Raw genomic sequence first — 25,044 nt, 5'->3', positions numbered from 1 at the left:
CTTCCCAAACTTAAACCCATCCCCATGACCCTGCTTCCTCTTTTATACCCTTTTGCTTTCCACTCTCAGGGCTCCTCCTTTTCTGGTGTAGTTTATTACTTTTTATGCCCTAATTTTGCCCTAATTTGTTCTTTCTTGGGGTATTGGAGCCCGGGAGTCTGGCAGGAAGAGATGTGGAAGAGAAAAATGAAGCCTTCCGGGCTCGGTGGCTCATGCCTATAATCTCAGCACTTTGGGAGGCCGAGGTGGGGGGATCACTTTAGGTCAGGAGTTGAAGACCAGCCTGGCCAACAGGGAGAAACCCTGTCTCTACTAAAAATACAAAAAATTGGCCAGGTGTGGTGGCGGGTGCCTGTAATCCCAGCTACTTGGGAAGCTGAGGCATGAGAATTGCTTGAACCTGGGCAGCAGAGGTTGCAGTGAACCGAGATCATGCCACTGCACTCCAGCCTGGGCGATAGAGCAAGACTCTGTCTCAAAAACAAAACAAAAACAAACAAACAAACAAAAAACAGAAAGAAAAAGGAAGGCTTCACAGTGTTATGACCTTAAGATAAGATGTTTGAGGGAAAAAAATCAAATCTTTAATACATTACAAATGAATAATTCTGTAGGCATTTCCTGTGTAATGTTTTGTTAAGAGTGTCTGCTTTTGTCATCCAGCTAGATTACTCCAGGGGGAGGAAAGGAGTAGGAAAAATGAAAGCCATTCTGCCTCATTGTTGAAGGTGGCAGTGAAGGCAGCTACACAAATACCTATACACACATACACACACACCCATCACCTTTATCTATAACATTTTGCCAAATTAATTGAAGCATGTCTTACACAAAGGGCTTTGTGTATAGCATTCTCCCTAGAAAGCGTTCCACAAGCAAAATAAAACAAAAATAAATAAAAACAGTATTACAAGGAGTATGCACTGAGCTTAGTTCTGGAGACTCTTAAAAGAAACTGTTCTGGGACTTGAGATCTTTTCAGCAGCCCTGGGATCAACAGCAACCTGAAAATGATCATTCTGAGGTTGCTTAAGAGCAGGGAGATTTGAAAAATTGGTGTAACTTCAGCTGAAATTCAGCATAGTCTTTCATGTGTGCTTAAATTCCCAAATTAGTCCACTTGTATCCATATCCATCTTAAAGTAAACATATGCTATAAAGATAGTTCAGTAGCTTCTTGGGTTTCAAAGTAAAACAAACAAACAAAAAGATATCAGTTCAGTATCTCTAAATCCAGTTCTGAAAATCTAGAGGAATTCAAACTACAGTAGGCTCTCTTTATCTATGGAGGATGTGTTTGAAGACCTACAGTAGATGCCTGAAACTGCAGATAGTACCAAATCTTATGTATACTATGTTGTTTTTACCTATACATACATACATATCTATAATTAAGGTCAATTTATAAATTAGGCACAATAAGAGATTAGCAATAATAGCTAGTAATACAATAGAACAATTATGATAATATACAGTAATAAAAGTTATGTGAGGCCCAGGAAGGTGGATTGCTTGAGCCCAGGAGTTTGAGACCAGCCTGGGCAACATGGTGAAATCCTTTCTCTACTGAAAATACGAGAACTATCCAGGTGTGATGCTCACGCCTGTGGTCCCAGCTTTCAGGAGGTAAGGCTGAGGTGGGAGGTGAAGCTGAGGTGGGAGTTGAGGCTGAGGTGGAAGAATCACCTGAGCCCAGAAAGTTGAGGCTGCATTGATCTGTGATCAAGCCACTGCACTTCAGCCTGGGTGACAGAGTGAAACTTTATCTCAAAAAAAAAAAAAAAAAAAGTGACTGCTTTTGGAATTGAAAACTTTGAAATTTTGCTAGATATAGAGAGATTTTATTCAGCTTAAACTCCACTTCCACTTAGAAAAAACAGCGATCTGAAGTAAAAAGACTAATGGAACTTATTTTCCAGTTGACCATTTAACTAAAAAGCAGTTATAAAGTAAGTAAATTAAACTTTTAATATCTGCCTGTTGGGTGGAGCATATAGCTTGCTTCCAGAAGATATTTGGTTCTTAAAATATTCACAAGTTTCACCTTCAAATTCACGTTATCTATGGCTCAGCTGCAGTAAGTGTGATCTTTTCACTTCTCCAAATGTCACTGAACACAGGTCTCCTTATGCTCTGCAGCTCTGTCCTGAATGGAGTGAGAACCAGAAGATAATAAAAGGGTTGAGGTAGAATGTTTTGCCAGTGGAAAAGGAAAGCTCTTTAGAGATAGCTTCGTACCTCATTTCTCTAGGAAGATTAATTATTCTTGGAATCTTATTACAGAAGCTGAAAAGGCAATCTACCAAGTACAAGGCAGACAAAACCTATCCTACAACTGTGGCTGAGAAGCCCAAGAATATCAAGAAAAACAGATATAAGGATATTTTGCCTTGTAAGTTCCATTTCTCTCTATAAACTCATACTTTCTCCCAAACTCAATCATTACTATCTCTTTGTACCCATTGCTTACTGATCCTGATCTTGGAACATGGCATTGACAACTTAGTTTGTACTATTTATGACTGCAAAAGAATATTCATTCATTCATTCATTCATTCATTCACTTGTTCACTCATGAACATACACTATTCACAGTGTTAGGCCCTGATTTAAATCTGCTGACTAAGCCCTCTTAATTGTACTATGTCTGTCTTTTGTATTATAGATGATTATAGCCGGGTAGAACTATCCCTGATAACCTCTGATGAGGATTCCAGCTACATCAATGCCAACTTCATTAAGGTACAGTGAAAGAAAATAAAACCATTCCACATTTCTCTAGATACCTAAAAAAAGGGGAAGGCTGGCTGGACTCAGTGGCTCATGCTTGTAATCCCAGAACTTTGGGAGGCTGAGGCAGGAAGATCACTTGAACCCAAGAATTGGAGACCAGCCTGGGCAACATATGAGACCCCATCTCAACAAAAAGTTAAAAAATTAGCCAGGTGTGGTGGCATGCGCTTGTAGTCCCAGCTACTGGAGAAGCTGAGGTAAGGGGATTGCTTGAGGCCAGGAGGTCAAGGCTGCAGTGAGCTGTGATTATGCCACTGCACTCCAGCCTGGGTAACACAGTGAGACCATCTCAAAAAAAAAAGGAAGGGGAGGACTAGGTGAGAACAGGGTACTATTTGTAGTCACCCCATGTAATTTCTGTTCCCCTTTAGGGAGTTTATGGACCCAAGGCTTATATTGCCACCCAGGGTCCTTTATCTACAACCCTCCTGGACTTCTGGAGGATGATTTGGGAATATAGTGTCCTTGTAAGTATGATGTTGCTTTTGTTACTTTATTCTCTACTTTATTGAAAACAGTGCTTTTGAAAAATTGGTCAGTGGAACTTCAGGGTTCAGGCATCTTTTAGTCAGAATCACAATGCCATTCTTGTCCAAGGAAATGAAAGTTCTTAGCCAGTTGTACTCTGGGAGGCCAAGAGGGGTGGATAGCTTGAGCCTAGGGGTTCTAGACCAGCCTGGGCAACATGGCAAAATCCTGTCTTTACAAAAAATACAAAAGTTAGCTGGGAGTGGTGGTGTGCGCCTATAGTCCAGCTACTGAGGAAGTTGATGTGGGAGGATCGCTTCAGCCCATGAGGTTGAGACTGCAGTGAGCTGAGATTGTGCCATAGCACTCCAGCCTGGGTGACAGAATGAGACCCTGTCTCAAAAATAAATAAGTTTTAAAAAATAATAAAAATAAATTAAAAAATTAGAAAGTTCTTAACCTTGACAGGCTCATTTGGTAACAAGATTACTGGTCTGAACAGAGAAAGGGGAAGTATTGTCAGAATGAAGGAAGAGTAAGAGCAATATTTTATAAGTCACCAGGATTTATTTTTTGGTTAAAAAAAAAAGCGACAAAACAGAAAAAAGAACGGTTAATACTTTCTGACTCTGGGATCCATGTATTAACTGCTCTTTCTAACTGTATATGAATGTTTAAGTTTCTATCTATTTCATCCCCCAGATCATTGTTATGGCATGCATGGAGTATGAAATGGGAAAGGTAAGTTACTTTCTAGTACCTACTGACCTTAAAACACAGGAAAGAAGAAAAAGGAGAAGGAAATTGGCAGCAGAACTTACCTGAGTGTACCTAGATAAAACTTATGTCATCTTCCTAGTTTTCAGTTTGGGAATGCCACGTGATTCTCAGGGGATTTTTTTTTTTTTTCTCCTAAGAATCCTATTTATTTGTTTTCTCAGTAGACCCTATGTTTTACAGTTTAAAACAAGGTATGCTTTTAAGATTAACAAATCACTTGCCCATTTCTATTAATTAGATATCTTTAACTGCCAGCCGGAGCTTTTAATCCTGTGCTGTCCAGGATTATTATTGCATCCACCAGCCACATACAGCTATTGAGCATTTAATATGGCTAATGTGACTGGGGAACTCAATTAGTTTAATTGATTTAAACTTAAAAACTGACATGCAATTCAGTTATCAGAAAGCTGTTTGAATATGTGAAAATTTTTCAAATGTAAGTTTTATTAAATCTAAATGGAAATAAAGTATTTCCAAAATTTGGCATCCTAATTGAGATTAGCTATAAATATAAAATATACACTGGATTTTGAAGACTTAGTAAAAAATGCCAAATATCTGATAATTATTTTATATTGGTTACGTGTCAAAATGTTTTGATATATTGGGCTATGTTATTAAAATTAATTTCACCTCTTTTCATTTTTTAATGTGTCTATTTGAAAATTTAAAATTACATTTGTGGCTCACATTATATTTTTACTGGATATCACTGTTCTACTGTTGCCATTCTAAGTTGACAATTCTAATCAAAACCAAGGAAACTAGGTATTTCGCTTAGCTTGTGCAGCTGTTTTAGTAGACATATGATTTCTGTTAGTTCTTGTGAAATACTAAAAATAGGTCAAAGATTTCTATTTCTACTTTTTCAGACCCCAGGAAGTCTGTAATTTATATATCCTTTAATGTTTGTTTTCCCATCTTTGGAGATTCCAATAATGTAGGGGTTGAAGCCCAAGGGGGTTAGATGCACCTAACCTAAGGTGAAGGACATATTGCTGAATTTGCTTCCAAATGAGAGAGTGGGTTTTATTCCCCCAGGGGACTAGAATATATGGAGGGAAATCACTGTATTCTGCTTTGTGCAACAGAAAAAGTGTGAGCGCTACTGGGCTGAGCCAGGAGAGATGCAGCTGGAATTTGGCCCTTTCTCCGTATCCTGTGTAAGTGTAATGTCTGTTCTCGTGTCTGAGTAAAGCCTCCAGGGTCTACCTTATAGAGAGCTTGTCTTTGCAATCACTAATACTTGAGTCTTCTTTTTCTTTTTAGGAAGCTGAAAAAAGGAAATCTGATTATATAATCAGGACTCTAAAAGTTAAGTTCAATAGTGTAAGTATAAAATGAGAATGATAAACTCAAAAGCCTATAGAGATCAGGCAAGTAAATATAGACGTGTGCAGCTCAGGCTGGGCATAAGACAATGGGGAGTGGTAGGGTCTTTGATGTCGTGAATGAGTCTTCATATTCAAGAGAACTTTGAGCCTGGCCAACATGGCAAAAACCTGTCTCTACCAAAAATACAAAAAAATTAGCTGGGTGTGGTGGTGCATGCCTGTGGTTCCACCTAGTCAGGAGGCTTAGGCAGGAGAAATCATTTAAGCCCTGGAGGCGGAGTTTGCAGTGAACCGAGATGGTGCCACTACACTGCAGCCTGGATGACAGAGCAAGGCCGTGTCTCAAAGAAGAAGAAAAAAAGAAGAGACCATTGTTATAATATGTCTTCAGTCTATTCTATACCATGGCACACATATAAAATGATAATATTTGTAGGGTGAACAGAAGCTGAACAGTGCATAGAGACTGGGGACCAGTTTGAGAGCTTAGGCTGCCCTAGGCCCTGCCCAGCTTTTCTAAGGCAAAAAGATTTAATATATCAGCATGATTGTGACACATTTGAGGCATACCAGTTGGGAAACACTGGTTTGAACTATTTTCATATCCAGCTATTTCCTCTTGTGAATGGGGCAGATGGGGGCAAACCAATAGTAAGTGACCTGAAATCACTTTTAATGGTTTTCAGAAAGCATCTGGTCACCTGAGATCTATGGAGAAGAAATCGGAATAAATTTCAAAAAGGATACAGATAACAACTTAGTATGCCGGACTGATGTCTGGGTATAATGAGGTGGAGTCCTAACCACGAGTTGTCTTATTATCCTGGCTATTTTTAAAATAATTTCAACTTTTTTTTTTTTTTGAGACAGTCTCGCTCTGTCACCCAGGCTGGAGTGTGGAGTGTGCAGTGGTGCAATCTTGGCTTACTGCAACCTGAGCCTCCTGGGTCCAAGCAACTCTCGTGCCGTGGCCTACCCAGTAGCTGGGACTTCAGGTGCTCACCACCATGCCTTGCTAATTTTTGTATTTTTAATAGAGACAGGGTTTCCGCATGTTGGCCAGGCTGGTCTTGAATTCCTGACCTCAAATAATCTGCCTGCTTTGGCCTCCCAAAGTGCTAGGATTACAGGCATAAGCCACCACACCCAGCCTCAACTTTAATCTTATGAATATAAGACACAAGGGCATAAATGTGCAGGTTTGTTATGTGCATGCCACTGAATAATCCCATCACCCAGGTAGTGAGCATAGTACCCAATAGGTGGTTTTTCAGCCCTTGCCCCTCTTCCCCTCCCATCTGGCTACTTTTTATAGGAAACTCGAACTATCTACCAGTTTCATTACAAGAATTGGCCAGACCATGATGTACCTTCATCTATAGACCCTATTCTTGAGCTCGTCTGGGATGTACGTTGTTACCAAGAGGATGACAGTGTTCCCATATGCATTCACTGCAGGTATGACACTATATATAAACCTTCTACCTAAAATGAACCAAATGTCAAAGTCTGGCCAGGACTCAGTAATTGAAAGGGGAAAAGGTTAATAGCAGAAACAAGTGATAATAAATTCAACCTAAGCATTAAATTCATGTTTTTCTGATAAGTTACTTGTGAGTAGTACAGTTCTAGAGACTCTTGCTCTGAGATGTTGCCTAGGACCTCTTGCATGACAAATGGGCTCTGGGAAATGGTGGGGTTTGGAAAGTTTAATTGTCCCCAGGCATCTTCTTCCTCAAATCTGTTGGTGAAATTTTCTAGCTACTGTCAATGGTCCATTCTCTCTAGGTATACATGCATACATGCTACTGTGATCTTTCATTTCAGCGCTGGCTGTGGAAGGACTGGTGTTATTTGTGCTATTGATTATACATGGATATTGCTAAAAGATGGGGTGAGTTTCTCTCAGCAGGCACTTCCCATTTGCTTAGTCTACTGCTTTCATACTTAGTAATTGTTTGGTTTTTCAAAACATCTATCTTCATGACTCATCTTTTCTAGAAAATGTACTTGTAGACTCACTCTGCCAGATGATTAAATTAGTTCCCAGGTAGGTGGGTCTTAAAGGATGGTCCCCAGACAAGAAGCATCAGCACCACCTGAGAACTTGTTAGAAATACAATATATATTGGGCTAAGATATGTTATTAAAATTAATTTCACCTCTTTTCATTTTTGAATGTGTCTATTTGAAAATTTAGGCTGGGCACGGTGGCTCACGCCTGTAATCCCAGCACTTTGGGAGGCCGAGGCAGGTGGATCACGAGGTCAGGAGATCGAGACCATCCTGGCTAACATGGTGAAACCCTGTCTCTACTAAAAATACAAAAAAATTAGCCAGGCGTGGTAGTGGACACCTGTAGTCCCAGCTACTCAGAAGGCTGAGGCGGGAGAATGGCTTGAACCGAGGAGGTGGAGCTTGCAGTGAGCCAAGATCGCATCACTGCACTCCAGCTTAGGTGACAGAGTGAGACTCTGTCTCAAAAAAAAAAAAAAAAAAAAAAAAGGCAAAAGAAAATTAGCCAGGCTTGGTGGCGTGTGCCTGTAATCCCAGATACTCAGGAGGCTGAGGCAGGAGAATTGCTTGAACTCGGGAGGTGGAGGTTGCAGTGAGCAGAGATTGAGCCACTGTACTCCAGCCTGGGCAACAGAGAGAGACTCCATCTCAAAAAAATAAAAATAAAAATAAAAATAAAAATAAATAAAGGAAAAGAAAGAAATTTTTGGCCGGGCATGGCGGCTCACACTGTAATCCCAGCACTTTGGGAGGCTGAGGCAGGCTGATCACCTAAAGTTGTGAGTTCGAGACCAGCCTGACCAACATGGTGAAACCCTGTCTCTACTAAAAATACAAAATTAGCCAGGTGTGGTGGCGCATGCCTGTAATACCAGCTACTCGGGAGGCTGAGACAGGAGAATCACTTGAACCTGGGAGGTGGAGGTTGCAGTGAGCCAGGATTGTGCCATTGCACTCCAGCTTGGGCAACAAAAGTGAAACTCCTTCTCAAGAAAAAAAAAAAAAGAAAATTTAAAATCACATATGTGGCTCACATTATATTTTACTGGATATCACTGTTCTACTGTTGCCATTCTGAGTTGACAATTCTAATCAAAACCAAGGAAACTTGGCTGATTGCAGTGGCTCATGCCTGTAATCTCAGCACTTTGGGAGGCTGAGGTAGGCAGATCACCTGAGGTTGGGAGTTCAAGACCAGCCTGACCAACATGGAGAAACCCTGTCTCTACTAAAAATACAAAATTAGCCGGGCCTGGTGGCACATGCCTGTTATCCCAGCTACTCAGGAGGCTGAGGCAGGAGAATCGCTTGAACCCAGGAGACAGCGGCTGCAGTGAGCCGAGATCAAGCCGTTGCACTCCAGCCTGGGCAACAAGAGTGAAACTCCGTTTCAAAAACAAAAAAAAAAGACCAAAAAAACAAAAAGCAAAAATCAAAACCCAAGGAAACTAGGTATTTCACTTAGCTTGTGCAGATGTTTTAGTAGACATATAATTTGTTAGTTCTTGTGAAATACTGAAAATAGGTCAAATATTCCTATTTCTACTTTTTCAGACTCCCAGGAAGTCTGTAATTTATATATCCTTTAATGTTTGTTTTCCAATCTTTGAAGATTCCAGTAGTGTAGGGGTTGAACCCCAAGGGGGTTAGGTGCACCTAACGTAAGGTGAAGGCAAATTACTGGGCCCCACCCCATTGAATTGAATAATACCTCTAGAGATGGGGGCCCAGCAAGCTGTCCAGGTGATTGTGATGCATGATAAAGTTTGAGGACCACTGTCCTAAATTATATAGTTACCCTTCCTTTATCCAAACTGCTTTAATAGATGGACTCAACTTACTGCAATCATACTTTGCGTTCCAATCTATATATCGTTTTTTAATGTCTAATAGGAAATGGGAAGTTTAAAATATGGCCTTTAGACCTATGTACCAACCTCTTTTATTTTATACAACTCTCATACTTGTGCATCTACTGAATCCTGTCCCTCGTTATATCTATAGTTTTAGACATTTGGTTACACCGTGTGAAATCATTCTGAAGAGTTTCTTTAGTCTTTTCTAGGGAAAATACTAGACTCTAAATCATGCGGCAAGTGATTAGAAACCTCATTTGTTTTAAAAATGCATCATTTTTCTGATATTACCCCATGTTAGAAGAGCAGATGCCATGGAAGTACAAGACTATGAAAAAGTAGCAATAATTTATTAACAAAATATTGAAAGGAATATTTTCCCCTTTAATTTGATAGATAATTCCTGAGAACTTCAGTGTTTTCAGTTTGATCTGGGAAATGCGGACACAGAGGCCTTCATTAGTTCAAACGCAGGTATGAACTATAGTGAATGGATCAGAACATGTGTCTGAGTCTTGCTCCATCTCTATGTTTAATGATGAGGCGTCCAAAAACAGCTGATGGCTCAGTATAACACTAATTTACCATTACGTGCTCTAGAGTCCATTGCCGTTTTCTCTAACTCTGAATATCCCAATATTTTTCCTGTATCCCTTGTCCTGGGTCAAATTCCTTTCATTCCTTATTTTACTGTCTGTTCAGAAAATATTAAGACGCCAATGTAATATTACTTACTTCCTTACAAAGGATGTTGTAAAAGTATTCAACAAACTGACTTGTGGACTTGAAATAGCTAGGTCATGTTAACTTGACATTTTGTAGTGATAAAATTCATCTCTGAAAGCATAGAAAATCAGGGATTTGTAATTTCTACCTCAGGATGTGGTAACAGAATATGGAGAATTCAGTCTATGTGCTCATTTTAGGAAACACTGAAAAATAAAAATAAAAACCATATTCCTATTACCTAGAGATAGCCACCATCACTATTTTTCTATAGTTTCTCCTGATTCTTATTGCATGCATACTTAAAGAAAAAAACATAATTGGGCCTGTCGTGGTGGCTAACACCTGTAATCCCAGCACTTTGGGAGGCCAAGGTGGGTGGATCACCTGAGGTCAGGAGTTCGAGACCAGCCTGACCAATATGCTGAAACCCTGTCTCTACTAAAAATAAAAAAATTAGCTGGATATGGTGGCAGGCACCTGCTAATCCCAGCTACTCGGGAGGCTGAGGTGGGAGAATTGCTTGAACCTGCAAGATGGAGGTTGCAGTGGGCTGAGATCACGCCACTGCACTCCAGCCTGGGCAACAGAGTGAGACTCTGTCTCAAAAAAAAAAAAAAAAATTACAATCACACTCTATTTATGTATCACAATCTTTTAACCTACCCGAGAATACCCACACTTGTTCACTCCATTAGGAATGCTCTTCCCTTCTCCTAGCCCAAATCTCTCATTGTCTACAATATTAATTTCACCCATATTTCTACACGAATAGTTTTACCCAATAGTTTTAGTTTTCTAAGTGGTCTCCATTTTTAATATAGAATTTAGTATTGACCCATTCATTCATCAAACGTGTATTGATGTTTATTAACAGGCACTTTTGTGTAATTTGTTAGAACTACTTTTAACTACTTAAATAGCAAGACCTTAAAGTGTTTAAAACACAAATGAAGATGCAAATAGTTTTAGAGATAAAACAACTGACAATGGCAATTCAGATATTTTAGTCTAGAAGTTGTGAATTAAAGGGATAAAATAAAGAGCTATTATAATATAAAACTGTTTGGCCTGCACAGATTTTCCACTAATAACTGGTGGAAAAAAATAACTTCCATGTGTTGAGTGTAAGTGTTTTCTATATTCAACCTGTGAGGGAGAAAGCTTATGTGAAATGAAAGCATTAGCTGGTTTAATGCTGTCAGACTTGAAACAAGGCTGATCCATGTAAATGCATAAAGATTCCAGAAGTATGGAACCTAGTTATATAAATAGCAATACTAATTTAATAAAACCATACCCCATTTCAAAAACAAATTCCATTTCAGGCCTACTTTTAAGAGTTGGAAGACAGCTGAAAAAGCCTTCACATTTTGGCATTATCAAACAACTAACTGAACTTGACAGTTGTAGCTGTTTTTTCTGACACTGCTCTAACCAGGAAATGGCACTGTAACCAGATGAGAGCTTCCTGTCTAATTTTTCTTTTTCTTTCTTTCTTTCTTTTTTTTTGAAATGGAGTTTCACTCTGTCACTCAGGCTGGATTGCAATGGTGCGATCTTGGCTCACTGCAACTTCTGCCTGCCGGGTTCAAGCAAGTCTTCTGCCTCAGCCTCCCGAGTGGGTGGGACTACAGGCATGCGTCACCATGCCCAGCTAATTTTTTTGTATTTTTAGTGGAGATGGGGTTTCACCATGCTGGCCAGGCTGGTCTTGAACTCCTGATTTCGTGATCTGCCCGCCTCGGCCTCCCAAAGTGCTGGGATTACAGGCGTGAGCCGCCATGCCCCGCCCTAATTTTTCTTTCTTAAAAAAATTAGCCAGATGTGGTGGCTCACACCTATAATCTCCGCACTTTGGGAGGCTGAGGCAGGTGTATCGCTTGAGCTCAGGAGTTCAAAACCAGCCTGGGCAACATAGTGAGACCCTGTCTCTACAAAAAAATACAAAAATTAGCAGGGTGTAGTGGCAGGTGCCTGCAGTTCCGACTTACTTGGTAGACTGAGGTGGGAGCATCACTTGAGCCTGGGAGGCCGAGGCTGCAGTAAGCTGAGATTGCATCACTGCACTCCAGCCTGGGCAACACAGTGAGACCGTGTCTCAAAAAAAATAAAATAAATAAAGAGCATACTAATGGCTGTGTTGGATGATATAGACTCTGCATTGTTTCCTGCTAAAATTATCTTTGAAAAAAAATTGTTCCTTATTTGTATAGAAATGTGTAAAGTGTCAGGAAAAACCCTGAATAGGCCCTTTCAGATAAAAACTAAGTGTAAAATGAAGTGCTTGAGCAACTACAGGCAAAAACAGAGTAGTAATAACTCATAAACCTTGTAATAGTAGAGGTCTCATTTCTCTATGGTGAAATCCTTTTGTAACCACAAATTTCCAAACCTTATTTAGTGGTTTACCTTACTTTGGTATCTTTACTAGGACAAAATTTTAGCAACTTTATCTAAATGCACTGAACTAAGAGTGTGGAAATTAAGTTTCTAAGCTAAGTCCTGGAAATTCCTTCTGAATTACCTGGGATAAACTGTAAATAGGTATAAATAGCCTATCTACTTTATAGAGCAATTGTGAGGACCAAATTAAAGCATAGACATTGAAGTTATCTATCTATACACCAACCACTATCTCTTTTTCCAGAAAAGATGAAGGTTGCTTACTAAAAATCCATCTAGAATGAAATAATTTTTTTTTAATGTGAGCAAGGGAAACAGAATTAGAGAAATGATGGTGGAGAGAAAGATAAGAAAGTAGGGTTAGAACATAAAAGAAACAAGTCATAAGATTCTTGTACATTAGTTAGAGGTGTATCAAATATTCAGCTATTTTCAGCAGCATAAAAGTGCTTTGAAATCTGAAGTGAACTATGTAAGCATAAGGCAATTAGTAAGTTTAATAATGTGCTGATCGTCCTTTTGGGTCTGCTATATTAGGATTTGATTGGTGTTCATATTCCTAAAATCTCGTCCTGTAGTTCACCACTTTTTTTGTTTTTGTTTTCATTTGTTCTGGGTTGTGATGCTCTTCAGGAACAATATGAACTGGTCTACAATGCTGTATTAGAACTATTTAAGAGACAGATGGATGTTATCAGAGATAAACATTCTGGAACAGAGGTAAAATTTAAACTAGATATTATGTCAAAAAAATTTTCATACTTGCTTTTGGTCAAGGGATGTCAGATTTGTTGCAGGATTTATCTATTGTCACAACTAAATTGAGAGCGTCATGTGTGCATAGGGCTGCACTGAAAATTTCCTGTGGAAAATGACAAATTAATTTGATGTAATTTAACTTAAAAAATTAATCTCACTAAGTCCAGTGGCTCACACCTGTAATCCCAGCATTTTGGGAGCTCGAGGCAGGCAGATCACCTGAGGTCAGGAGTTCAAGACCAGCCTGGCCAACATGGTGAACCCCATCTCCAAAAAAAAAAAAAAAAATTTAGCCAGGAGTGGTGGGGCATACCTGTAGTCCCAGCTACTCCAGAGGCTGAGGCAGGAGGATTGCTTGAACCTGGGAGGTGGAGGTCGCAGTGAGTTGAAATGGCACCACAGCACTCCAACCTGGGCAACAAAGTGAGACCCTGTCTCAAAGAGAAATAAAAATTTAAAAATAATCTCTTGGCTGGGTGAGGTGGTTCATGCCTGTAATCCTAGCACTTTGGAAGGCCAAGGTGGAAGGATTGTTCAAGCCTAGGAGTTTGAGAGCAGCCTTGGCAACATAGCAATTGTCTCTACAAAAAAATTTTTCCAAATGGCTGGGCGCAGTGGTTCACGCCTATAATCCCAGCACTTTGGGAGGCCGAGACGGGGTTTTGCCATATTGACCAGGCTGGTCTTGACCTGGGATCAGGACTTCAAGACCAGCCTGGCCAACATGGTGAAACCCTGTCTCTACTAAAAATACAAAAATTAACTGAGCATGGTGATGTGCACCTGTAACCCCAGCTACTCGGGAGGCTAAGGCATGAGAATCATTTGAACCCAGGAGGCGGAGGTTGCAGTGATCTGAGATTGCACCACTGCACTCCAGCCTAAGTGACAGAGCAACGCTCTGTTAAAAAAAAAAAAAAAAAAAGCCCCAGCAAAAAGAGAAGGCTTAACTAAGATTCGGAGTCTCATAACAATGTGAAAATACCCACATTTCAGTCGAAAATCACTTATTATACCAAGAACCAGGAAGATCTCAAACTGAATTTAAAAAAGGACAATAGGTGACAACACTGAGATGATATAGACGTTGGAATTATCTGACAAGGATTTTAAAGCAGCCAAGATAAAAATGCTTCAATGAGCAATTAAAAACATGGTTAAAACAACAACAACAAAGACAATAAAAAGAATGAAAATATAAAAAAGGAAAAAAGTAAAAACATGCTTAAACCAAATTAAAAAATACAAAGCCTCATCAAAAAAAAAAAAAAGAGTCTCAGCAAAGAAACAAGATATAAAGAGAACCAAATGGAAATTTTAGAACTTAAAAATACAGTAACTGAAGCAAAATAGATGGGTTCAACAGCAAAATAGAGGGTATGGAAAAAAGAATTAATGAATTGAAAAGTAGAACAATAGAAATTGCAAACCTGCACATTGTGCACATGTACCCTAAAACCTAAAGTATAATAATAAAAAAAAAAAGAAATTGTCCAGTCTGAGCAACAGTGTTAAAATAGACTGAAAAAAATAAACAGAGCTGCAGGGAACTAAGGGACAAAAAAAAAAAAAAAAAAAAATCTAGCATTGTGTCATCAAAACCCCAGAAAGAAAAGAAAAAGGGCAGGGCTGAAAAAGTACTGGAAGATACATCATAATTAAATTTCTGAAAACAAAAAACAACAAAAAAGTTTTAGAAATCAGCCAGAAAAAGATGACACCTTAACTGTAGGAGGAAAACAATTAGAATGACAGCAGATTTTGCATTAGGAATCACAGAGGTCAGAAGGAAGTGGCACAATATTTTCCAAGTGCTGAAAGAAAATAACTGTCAATCCAGAGTTTTACACCCAGTGAAAACATCCTTCAGGGCTGAAGGGGAAATCAAGACATTCTCAGATGAAGAAAAACTAAGATAATCTGTTACCAGTAGACCTACCCTAAAAAAAATGGCAATGGAAGCTTTCTAAACCAAAAAGGAATGATGAAAGAAGGAAGAAAGAACATAATAAATGTGGGTAAATATAATAAACTTTCCTTCTCCTCTTGAGTTTTATAAATGGTGTTTTACAATTGAAGCAAAAATATAACACTGACTGATGTTGTTCTAAACATATTAAAGGAAATATTTTAAATGATTATAACAGGAGGATGGTAAGAAACATAAAGGAAGGTAAGGCTTCCACACTTGGACTGGTAAAATGATAACACCAGTACAGTGTGATACCATATATCTATATCTATATCTAGAGCCATGACTAAAAAAGGCTATACAAAGAGATATAATAAAACACACTATAGGTAAATCAAAATGGAATTCTAAAAAATGCAGGAAAGAGAAAACATCAAGAAAAAGAAAAGATCAATGAGAAACACAAAGAATAAAGAGAACAAAAAATAAAATAGCAGAATGAAACCTGACCATATTAATAATTACATTAAACATATAAGCCTAAATACACCAATATTTACTGGTGGTAGAGTGAATTGCCAGATTGGCATAGAGAATTAAAAAACAATTCAACTATATGTTGTCTATGAGAAACTCACTTCAAATATATAAGAGGGCTAAAAACAAAGGAATGGAAAAAAGATATATCATGTAAACATGAATCAAAGGAAAGCAGGAGTGGCTATGTTAATATCAGATAAATTAGACTTCAGAGCAAAGACAATTATCAGAGATAGGGAAAGATAATGATAAAAGGGTCAATCTGCCAGTAAGACATAATAGTCCTAAATGTATATAGACCAAACAATGAAGTTGCAAAATATGTGAAGAAAAACTCATAGAACTTAAAGGAGAGAAACAGATGATTCACAGTCATAGCCAGAGACTTCAATATTCTTCTTTCAACAATTTTGATAGAACTAGACAGAAAACCAGCAAGGATATAGGTGAACTCAACACCACTAACTGACAAAATCTAGTTGACACTTACAGAACACTCTACCTAATAAGAATAAACATTCTTTTAAAGTGCGTATGGAAACTATATATCAAGATAGAGTATATCCTGAGCCATAAAAATCTGAAAAATTTGAAAAATTTTTTTCAATTGAAATTAAGCTGGGAGCGGTGGCTCACACCTGTAATCCCAGCACTTTGGGAGGCCAAGGCAGACAGATCACATGAGGTCAGGAATTTGAGACCAGCCTGGCCAGCCTGGCCAAACCCCATCTCTACTAAATATACAAAAATTAGCCAGGTGTGGTGGTGGGCACCTGTAATCCCAGTTACCTGGGAGGCTGAGGAAGGAGAATCGCTTGAACCTGGTAGGCGGAGGTTGCAGTGAGCCAACATAGCATCACTGCACTCCAGCCTGGCCAACAAAGCGAGACTCTGTCTCAAAACAAACAAACAAAAAAACCAAACCAAACAAAACAAAACAACAACAACAACAAAAAAACAGGCCGGGCGCCGTGGCTCATGCTTGTAATCCCAGCACTTTGGGAGGCCGAGGCGGGCGGATCACGAGGTCAGGAGATCGAGACCACGGTGAAACGCCGTCTCTACTAAAAATACACAAAAAAATTAGCCGGGCGTGGTGGCGGGCGCCTGTAGTCCCAGCTACTCGGGAAGGCTGAGGCAGAATGGCGTGAACCCGGGAGGCGGAACTTGCCGTGAGCCGAGATTGCGCCACTGCACTCCAGCCTGGGCGACAGAGAGAGACGCCGTCTCAAAAACAAAACAAAACAAAAGAAAACAAAACTGAAATTATACAGAATATATTTTCTGACCACAATAGAATCAAATTAGAAATCAGTAACAGAGACCGGGCATGGTGGCTCTTGCCTGTAATCCTAGCACTTTGAGAGGCCAAGGTGGGAGGATTCCTTGAGGCCAGGAGTTCAAAATGATCCTGGGTAACACAGGGGGACCCCCATCTCTACAAAAGTTAAAAACTCAGCCGGGTGTGATGGCATGTGCCTGTAGTCCCAGCTACTCAGGGGGCTGAGGTGGGAGGATTGCTTGAGCCTGGGAGGTCAAGGCTGCAGTCAACTGTGATTGTGCCACTGCACTCCAGCCTGGGTGACAGAGCAAGACCCTGTCTCAAAAATTAATTAATTAATTAATTTAAAAAATCAGTAACAGAAAGGTAACGGAAAAGTATCCAAATCCTTGGAAATCAAACCACACTTTTCTAAATAATCTACTGGGTCAAGGAGAAAGTCTCAAAGGAAATAAACACACTGAATTAAACAAAAATGAAAATACAACATACGAAAATTTATGAGACAGAAGCTATAGCAGTACTGAGAGGGACCTTTATAGCACTAAGTGCATCCATTAGAAAACAGTATAGGTCTCAATAATCTGTCACTCCAAGAATATAGAAAAAGAAATAAAGAGCAGAAATCAATGAAATTGGAAACAATAATAGAGAAAAATCAGAATTGGTTTTTTGTTTGTTTTTGTTTTTTTGAGACAGAGTTTCACTCTATCACCCAGGCTGGAGTGTAGTGGCACGATCTTGGCTCACTGCAACTTCCGCCTCCCAGGTTCAAGCGATTCTCCTGCCTTAGCCTCCCAAATAGCTGGGACTACAGGTATGTGCCAACATGCCCAGCTAATTTTTCTATTTTTGTAGAGGTGGGGTTTTGCCATGTTGGCCAGGCTGGTCTTGAACTCCTGACTATCTGCTTGCCTCAGCCTCCCAAAGTGCTGGGATTACAGGCGTGAGCCAAGGCATCCAGCCTGGTTTTTTTAAAAGATAAAAAAAAAATTTGTTCTTTAACAAGATCTATGAAATTGAAAAACCTTTTTAAAAACTGACACAGATAAAAAGGGAGAAAATAAAAATTACCAATATCAGGAATGAAATAGGCGCTATGTTGCCCAGGCTGGTCTTGAACTCCTGGGCTCAAGGGATTTTCCTGCCTTGGCCCCACAAAGTGCTAGGATTACAGGTGTGAGTCACCACACCCGGCCCAGAATGGATTATTTTCTCAAACACAATCTACCACAATTTACTCCGCATGACATAGATAATTTGAGTAGCCCCTTAGTGATTAGAAAAATTAAATTTGTAATTTTAAAACTCCCAAAAAAGAAATCTCAGGCCCACATAGTTTCACTAGAGAATTCTATCAAATGGTTGAGGAAGAATTAACACCAATTTTATACAGTCTATACTGGAAATAGAAAAGGAAGAGGTACTTTCCAATTAGTATTTTTATTATTGTACAATATATCATTTTAATTTACTATTTTAGCCATTTTTAAGTGTACAATACAGTGGCATTAAGTATATTCACAATGTTGAGTGACTATCACTGTTTCTGGAACTTTCATTATTCTAAACAGACACTCTGTATCCATTAAACAATAACTCCCTATTCTCCCCTCCCACTGGCCCCTGGCAACTATCATTCTACTTTCTGTCTCTATGAATTTGACTACTCTAGGTACCTGATGTGGGTGGAATCATATAGTATTTGTCCTTTTGTGTCTGGCTTATTTCACTTAGCGTAATGTCCTCAAGGTTCATCCATGTTGTAACGTGTCAGAATTTTCTTACTCATTAAGGCTGAATAATATTCCATTGTATATATTTATACACACACACACACCACACACACATGCACACATTTTGTTTATCCATTCATCCATCAATGGATACTTGAGTTCATTCCACCTTTTGGCTGCTGTAATGCTGTGATGACCACAGGTATACAAATATATATTTGTATCTCTGCTTTTAATTACTTTGGGTATAACCCAGAAGTGGAATTACATGTGGTAATTCTATGTTTGGTTTTCTTTTAGAACAGCCATACTGTTTTCCATAGCAGCTGTGCCATTTTACATTCCCACCAACAGTACGCAAGGATTCCAATTTCTCTACATCCTGGCCAACACTTTTTATTTTCTGTTTTTTGTTTGTTTGTTTGTTTGTTTTTTGAACGGAGTCTCGCTGTTGCCAGGCTGGAGTGCAGTGGCGCAATCTCAGCTCAGTGCAACCTCCGCCTCCCAGGTTCAAGTGATTCTCCTGCCTCAGCCTCCTGAGTAGCTGGGATTACAGGCACATGCCACCACGCTCAGATAATTTTTGTATTTTTAGTAGAGACGGGGTTTCACCATGTTGGCCAGGATGGTCTCAATCTCTTGACCTTGTGATCCGCTGGCCTCGGCCTCCCAAAGTGCTGGGATTACAGGCGTGAGCCACCACGCCTGGCCTATTTTGTTTTTTTGATGGCAGCCATCCTAATTAGGTGTGAAGTGGTATCTCATTGTGATTTTGATTTATTTTTTCCTAATGATTAAACACCTTTCTGTGGTCTTATTGGCCATTCGTATATCCTCTTTGGAAAAACGTCTCTTCAAGTCTTGACCTTCCCCCACACACTCCCACTTTTTTTTTAGTCAGGGTCTTGCTCTGTCATTCAGGCTGGAGTCCAGTGGCACCATCATGGCTCACTGAAGCCTCAAACTCCTGGGCCTTAAGTGATCCTCCCACCTCAGCTCCTGAGTAGCTGAAACTATAGGTATGCACTACCACACCAAGCTAATTTTTTTTTTTTAACTTTTTTTTTTAGAGACAGGGTCTCATTATGTTGCCCAGGCTAGTCTTGAACTCCTGGCCTCAAGGACTCCTCCCACCTCAAACTCCCCAGTAGCTGAGACTACAAGCATGAGCCACGGTGCCCAGATTTTGCTCATTTTTTAATTGAGGCTGTATGCGGTGGCTCACGCCTGTAATCCCAGCACTTTGGGAGGCCGAGGCGGGCAGATCACTTGAGGTCAGGAGTTCGAGATCAGCCTGGCCAACATGGTGAAATCCCGTCTCTCCTACAAAGACAAAAATTAGCTGGGTGTGGCATGTGCCTGTAATCCCAGGTACTCGGGAGGCTGATGCAGGAGAATTGCTGGAACCCAGGAGGCAGAGGTTGCAGTGAGCCGAGATCGCACCACTGCACTCTAGCCTGGGTGACAGACTGAGACTCTGTCTCCCTCCACCAAAAAAAAAAAAAAAAAAAAAATTGAGTTGTTTACATGTTGTTGAGTTTTAGGAGTTCTCTATATATTCTGGATATTGATCTCGTATCAGATATGTGATTTGCAAATACTGTCTTCCATTCAGTCAATGGGTTGCCTTTTTGCCTTTGTGTCCTTTGGTGTGTAAAAGTCTTAAATCTCAATGAAGTCCGATTTTCCTATTATTCTTTTGTTGTTTGTGCCTTTGGTGTCCTATCCAATAAATCATTGCCAAATCCAATGTCATGAAGCTTGCCCATTTTCTTATAAGAGTTTTACATTTTACTTCTTATGTTTAGGTATTTGATCAATTTTTGAGTTAATTTCTGTATCATAAGATAAGGGTCCAACTTCATTCTCTCTCTCTTTTTTTTTTTCTTTGAGACGGAGTTTTGTTCTTGCTGCCTAGGGTGGAGTGCAATGGTGTGATGTCGGCTCACTTCAACCTCCGCCTCCTGTGCTCAAGAAAGTCTCCTGCTTCAGCCTCCCAAATAGCTGGGATTACAGGTGTGCACCTCATGCCCGGCTAATTTTTATATTTTTAGTAGAGATGGGCTTTCACCATGTTGGCCAGGCTGGTTTCGAACTCCTGACCTCAAGGGATCCACCCACCTTGGCCTCCTAAAGTGCTGGGATTACAGGCATGAGCCACTGTGTGCAGCCTTTTTTTCCAGTTTGAATGCTTTTTTTTTTCTTGCCTAAGAACAAAACTAATTTAAAAAATTACTTTGGCTAGAACTTTAGTACTATGTTGAATAGAAGTGGTAAAAGTTGGCATTCTTGTCTTGTTTTTGATCTTAGGGGAAAAGCTTTAAGTCTTTCACGTATGGATATGATGTAGTTATGGGTTTTCATATATGGCCTCTATCATGTTGAGAACATTTCCTTATATTCCTATTTTGTTAAGTGATTTTAACATGAATTTTGTCAAATGCTTTTTCTGCATCAATTGAGATGTACAAAATGGATTTTAACATCTCTGAAATGAAGATATATTTTATAATCAATGGTATTCTAAGATTCTATGAACCACAATAACACATTTCATGATATGATAATTGCTATAAAAAATAAGGATTGGGAAGCTGAGGCGAGAGCACTTGAACCCAGGAGGTCGACACTGCAGTGAGCCATGTTTGTGCCACTGCACTCCAGCCTGGATAACAGAATAAGACCCTAACTTAATTAAAAAAAAAAAAAAGGATTGAAGCCAGGCACTGTGGTACACACCTGTAGTGTCCCAGCTACTTGGGAGGCTGAGGTAGGAGGACTGCTTGAGCCCAGGAGTTTGAGGCCAGACTGGGCAATATAGCGAGGCCCTGTCTCTTAAAAAAGAAGAAGATTGAGCGTGACCGGACAGGGGAAGAAGTGTGATTTTAGGCTGGGTAGTCAGGGAAGTTTTCCTTATGCAGATGACAGTTAAGCAGAGATCTAATTACTCAGAAGGAGCCAGCCATGCAAAATTTGGAGCAAAAATATATTAATCAGGGGGAATAGTAAGTGTAAAAGCCTTGACTTGGAAATAAGTTTGGCATGCTAAAGTAATGGCAAGAAAACCAGTATACCTAGAGCATAGCGAGGAGGAAAAGAGTAGAACAAGATGAAATAGGTCCAGAGACCTAATAAGTACCTCTAAAGGGCTGAGATGCTGAAATTTCTAAAGGCAGAGTGTTTTTGAGACTAAAGTTACCCACCAAAGAACATTTTTAAAACTCCCACATTTGAAAAGATGATATAGACAAATCCTTTCTAATTTCTATAACACTATTAATCCTTTATTCTGGCCATCTCAGTATATGAACGAGTTCTTGCTGAGTTCAATATTTTGGAAGCTAATCTAAGCCTTTCATGAATTATTTTAAATCTTTTTATTTCCTGAAAAATTACTTTTCAGCCTTCTAAATGTTAAAGTATCTTATTGACATTGCTTCACTGAAAACCAGCCTCTGACTTATTTCTTTTAATTTAAGAGTCAAGCAAAGTATTCTATTCCTGAGCAACATCACACTCTCCAAGCAGACTCTTATTCTCCTAAATTACCAAAAAGGTGAGTACAATTTTATATATCTAAACGTTGACTAATTGTGTCTGGGAGATGAATCTCATGCTTACACATAATTGTGATGCTAGGAAGAGGCCTGTTTGGGGTATAGTGTCATCATTACGCTTTCTTTTTGTTTTAGTACCATAAAAGCAGCAAAAATGATGAACCAACAAAGGACAAAAATGGAAAACAAAGAATCTTCTTCCTTTGACTTTAGGACTTCTGAAATAAGTGCAAAGGAAGAGCTAGTTTTGCACCCTGCTAAATCAAGCACTTCTTTTGACTTTCTGGAGCTAAATTACGGTTTTGACAAAAATGCTGACACAACCATGAAACGGCAGACAAAGGCATTTCCAACAGTTGGGGAACCTCTTCAGAAGCATAAAAGTTTGGATTTGGGCTCTCTTTTGTTTGAGGGATGTTCTAATTCTAAACCTGTAAATGCAGCAGGAAGATATTTTAATTCAAAGGTGCCAATAACACGGACCAAATCAACTCCTTTTGAATTGATACAGCAGAGAGAAACCAAGGAGGTGGACAGCAAGGAAAACTTTTCTTATTTGGAATCTCAACCACATGATTCTTGTTTTGTAGAGATGCAGGCTCAAAAAGTAATGCATGTTTCTTCAGCAGAACTGAATTATTCACTGCCGTATGACTCTAAACACCAAATATGTAATGCCTCTAATGTAAAGCACCATGACTCTAGTGCTCTTGGTGTATATTCTTACATACCTTTAGTGGAAGATCCTTATTTTTCATCATGGCCTCCAAGTGGTACCAGTTCTAAGATGTCTCTTGATTTACCTGAGAAGCAAGATGGAACTGTTTTTCCTTCTTCTTTGTTGCCAACATCCTCTACATCCCTCTTCTCTTATTACAATTCACATGATTCTTTATCACTGAATTCTCCAACCAATATTTCCCCACTATTGAACCAAGAGTCAGCTGTACTAGGTAAGTTATTTTTTAAAGTTTGCATAGAATTTTAGATTGCACTTTGTTTCTATAGAATATTTGGTTTCTTCTCCTCTTCCCTCTTCTCCTCTGCTTCTTCTCTTTCTTTTTTTTTATTTTTTTTGAGATGGAGTCTCACTCTGTCACCCAGGCTGGAGTACAGTGGTGCAATCTCGGCTCAATGCAACCTCCGCCTCCAGGGTTCAAGCAATTCTCCTGCCTCAGCCTCCCGAGTAGCTGGGATTACAGGAGCGCACCACCATGCCCGGCTAATTTTTGTATTTTTAGCAGAGATGGAGTTTCACCATGTTGGCCAGGATGGTCTTGATCTCTTGACTCCATGATCTGCCTGCCTCGGCCTCCCAAAGTGCTGAGATTACAGGCATGAGCCACCACGCCTAGCCTGCTTCCTTCTCTTTCTTCTTCCTGCTACTCCTCAAATAAATACATTCCAGGAGTGTTTTAATGCTATAATAAGTTGAAAATAGCAACATCAAACATAATATCCCATGAAACAGGCAACAATGGAGGCAATCAAGATCTGGTACAGGATCTGTACCAGCAGGAGTGCTTCTAAAAAAGGCATGTCTCATTTCTAGAATTGTATATCAAAGGCCCACAATATACTGTTTCTTAAAAATATTTTTTGAAACAGAATCTCACTATGTTGCCCATGCTGGAGTGCAGTGGTGTGAACATTGCTCATTGCAGCCTTGATGTCCTGGGCTCAACCGATCCTCCCACATCAGCCTCCCAAGTAGCTGGGACCACAGGGACACGCCCATGCCTGGCTAATTTTTTTTTTTTTTAGAAATGGGGTTTTGCTATGTTGCCCAGCCTGGTCTCGAAAATCTGGCCTCAAGCAATCCTCCCACCTTGGCCTCCAAAAGTGCTGGGATTACAGGTGCAAGCCACCACACCTAGCTTCAGAATTTACTCTTAACATATAGAAGCAGCTTCCAAAGGAAGAGCAGAAAAAAATTTGATCAATAGCATCCAGAATTTTGGTTGCACAATTATGTGGCTAAAATGAGTTGAACATATTGCTAAAAATTCAATTCTCTTCCTGCAGGAGTTGGGAGAACCTGATTTCTTGCTCTTTTGTAGTAATTTCGTAGATGACAATACATGTTTAGTATTTTGTGTAAAAATTTTATCTTATGTATACCTTTATTTTCATGTTTTATCTCTTTTATAATTCTGTATTTTTGCATATAACACATATTGTTCTGTTTTACTGATTAGTTTGAAAGTAGAAATGAGCCTCCTGTTAGAGATGATGACAATAATTTGATGTGGAAGATGATGAGGGAAAGCAAAGAACAAGTTTAACCCTTAGGTATATCATCAAATAATTCATAAAGCACATTCTACATAGATAGGAGGTGGAGAAAACTTTTGCTCTATAACATTATTTATTGTAGAGTTTCTTAATAAATAGTTGTGTAGATCATTTGTAGCTTTGTTGCAAAAATATCTGGATCTAAGAAGTTCCTTCTGTGATTACATTATTTTATACATTTTTAACCATTTAAATGTATTTTCTTTTCTTAGATACTCAAAATACCTTAAACTTCTCTGAGCATCTGCATCATTAAAAAACAGAGCGAGACTCCGTCTCAAAAAAAAATTAATAAATACAAACAAACCCTTATTTTCAGGGATTGTAACAATATCGTCATGTGCCATCTGGTGGCAGTTTCTTGTAATAGCATTTAAAATGTTTAATAAAAACTCTGAATGTTTGTATAGAAATACAGACTATCCTATACTGTTGTTTTGTAAAATGGAAAAATACCCATATTCTTGGATTTTGTATAGAATGAAGAGATACTGAAATCTTTATGATTTTACCTAATGTATAACTGAACCTTTTACATATCAAAGCACTTTATAATGCTTTATTATATAGTCTACGTAAAA

At 39.2% G+C, this 25,044-nt stretch overlaps 1 protein-coding gene across 35 annotated transcripts in view; it reads left to right on the top strand.

The window, feature by feature from the left end:
- PTPN22 (protein tyrosine phosphatase non-receptor type 22) overlaps positions 1-25,044 on the top strand; it is a 58,679-nt gene that overhangs the window by 11,896 nt on the left and 21,739 nt on the right. For 5 of the 35 annotated variants that reach the window (XM_063625734.1, XM_063625758.1, XM_063625744.1 and 2 more), the window contains exons 2-13: positions 2,284-2,392; positions 2,666-2,742; positions 3,165-3,260; positions 3,964-4,002; positions 5,136-5,207; positions 5,314-5,373; positions 6,694-6,836; positions 7,206-7,272; positions 9,647-9,724; positions 13,016-13,102; positions 22,091-22,167; positions 22,304-23,121. In XM_063625734.1, the coding sequence (XP_063481804.1) occupies positions 2,284-2,392; positions 2,666-2,742; positions 3,165-3,260; positions 3,964-4,002; positions 5,136-5,207; positions 5,314-5,373; positions 6,694-6,836; positions 7,206-7,272; positions 9,647-9,724; positions 13,016-13,102; positions 22,091-22,167; positions 22,304-23,121 (1,723 nt within the window). Of the gene's footprint in view, positions 1-2,283; positions 2,393-2,665; positions 2,743-3,164; positions 3,261-3,963; positions 4,003-5,135; positions 5,208-5,313; positions 5,374-6,693; positions 6,837-7,166; positions 7,273-9,646; positions 9,725-13,015; positions 13,103-22,090; positions 22,168-22,303; positions 23,122-25,044 lie in introns of all 35 variants that reach the window. The other 30 variants (XM_063625738.1, XM_063625753.1, XM_063625737.1 and 27 more) reach the window with 13 other exon arrangements.

This window comes from Symphalangus syndactylus, chromosome 12 (genome assembly GCF_028878055.3).
Source record: "Symphalangus syndactylus isolate Jambi chromosome 12, NHGRI_mSymSyn1-v2.1_pri, whole genome shotgun sequence".
NCBI lineage: Eukaryota > Metazoa > Chordata > Mammalia > Primates > Hylobatidae > Symphalangus > Symphalangus syndactylus.
Note: the sequence above shows the minus strand (reverse complement) of the source record. Positions and strands in the feature narration are given on the sequence as shown.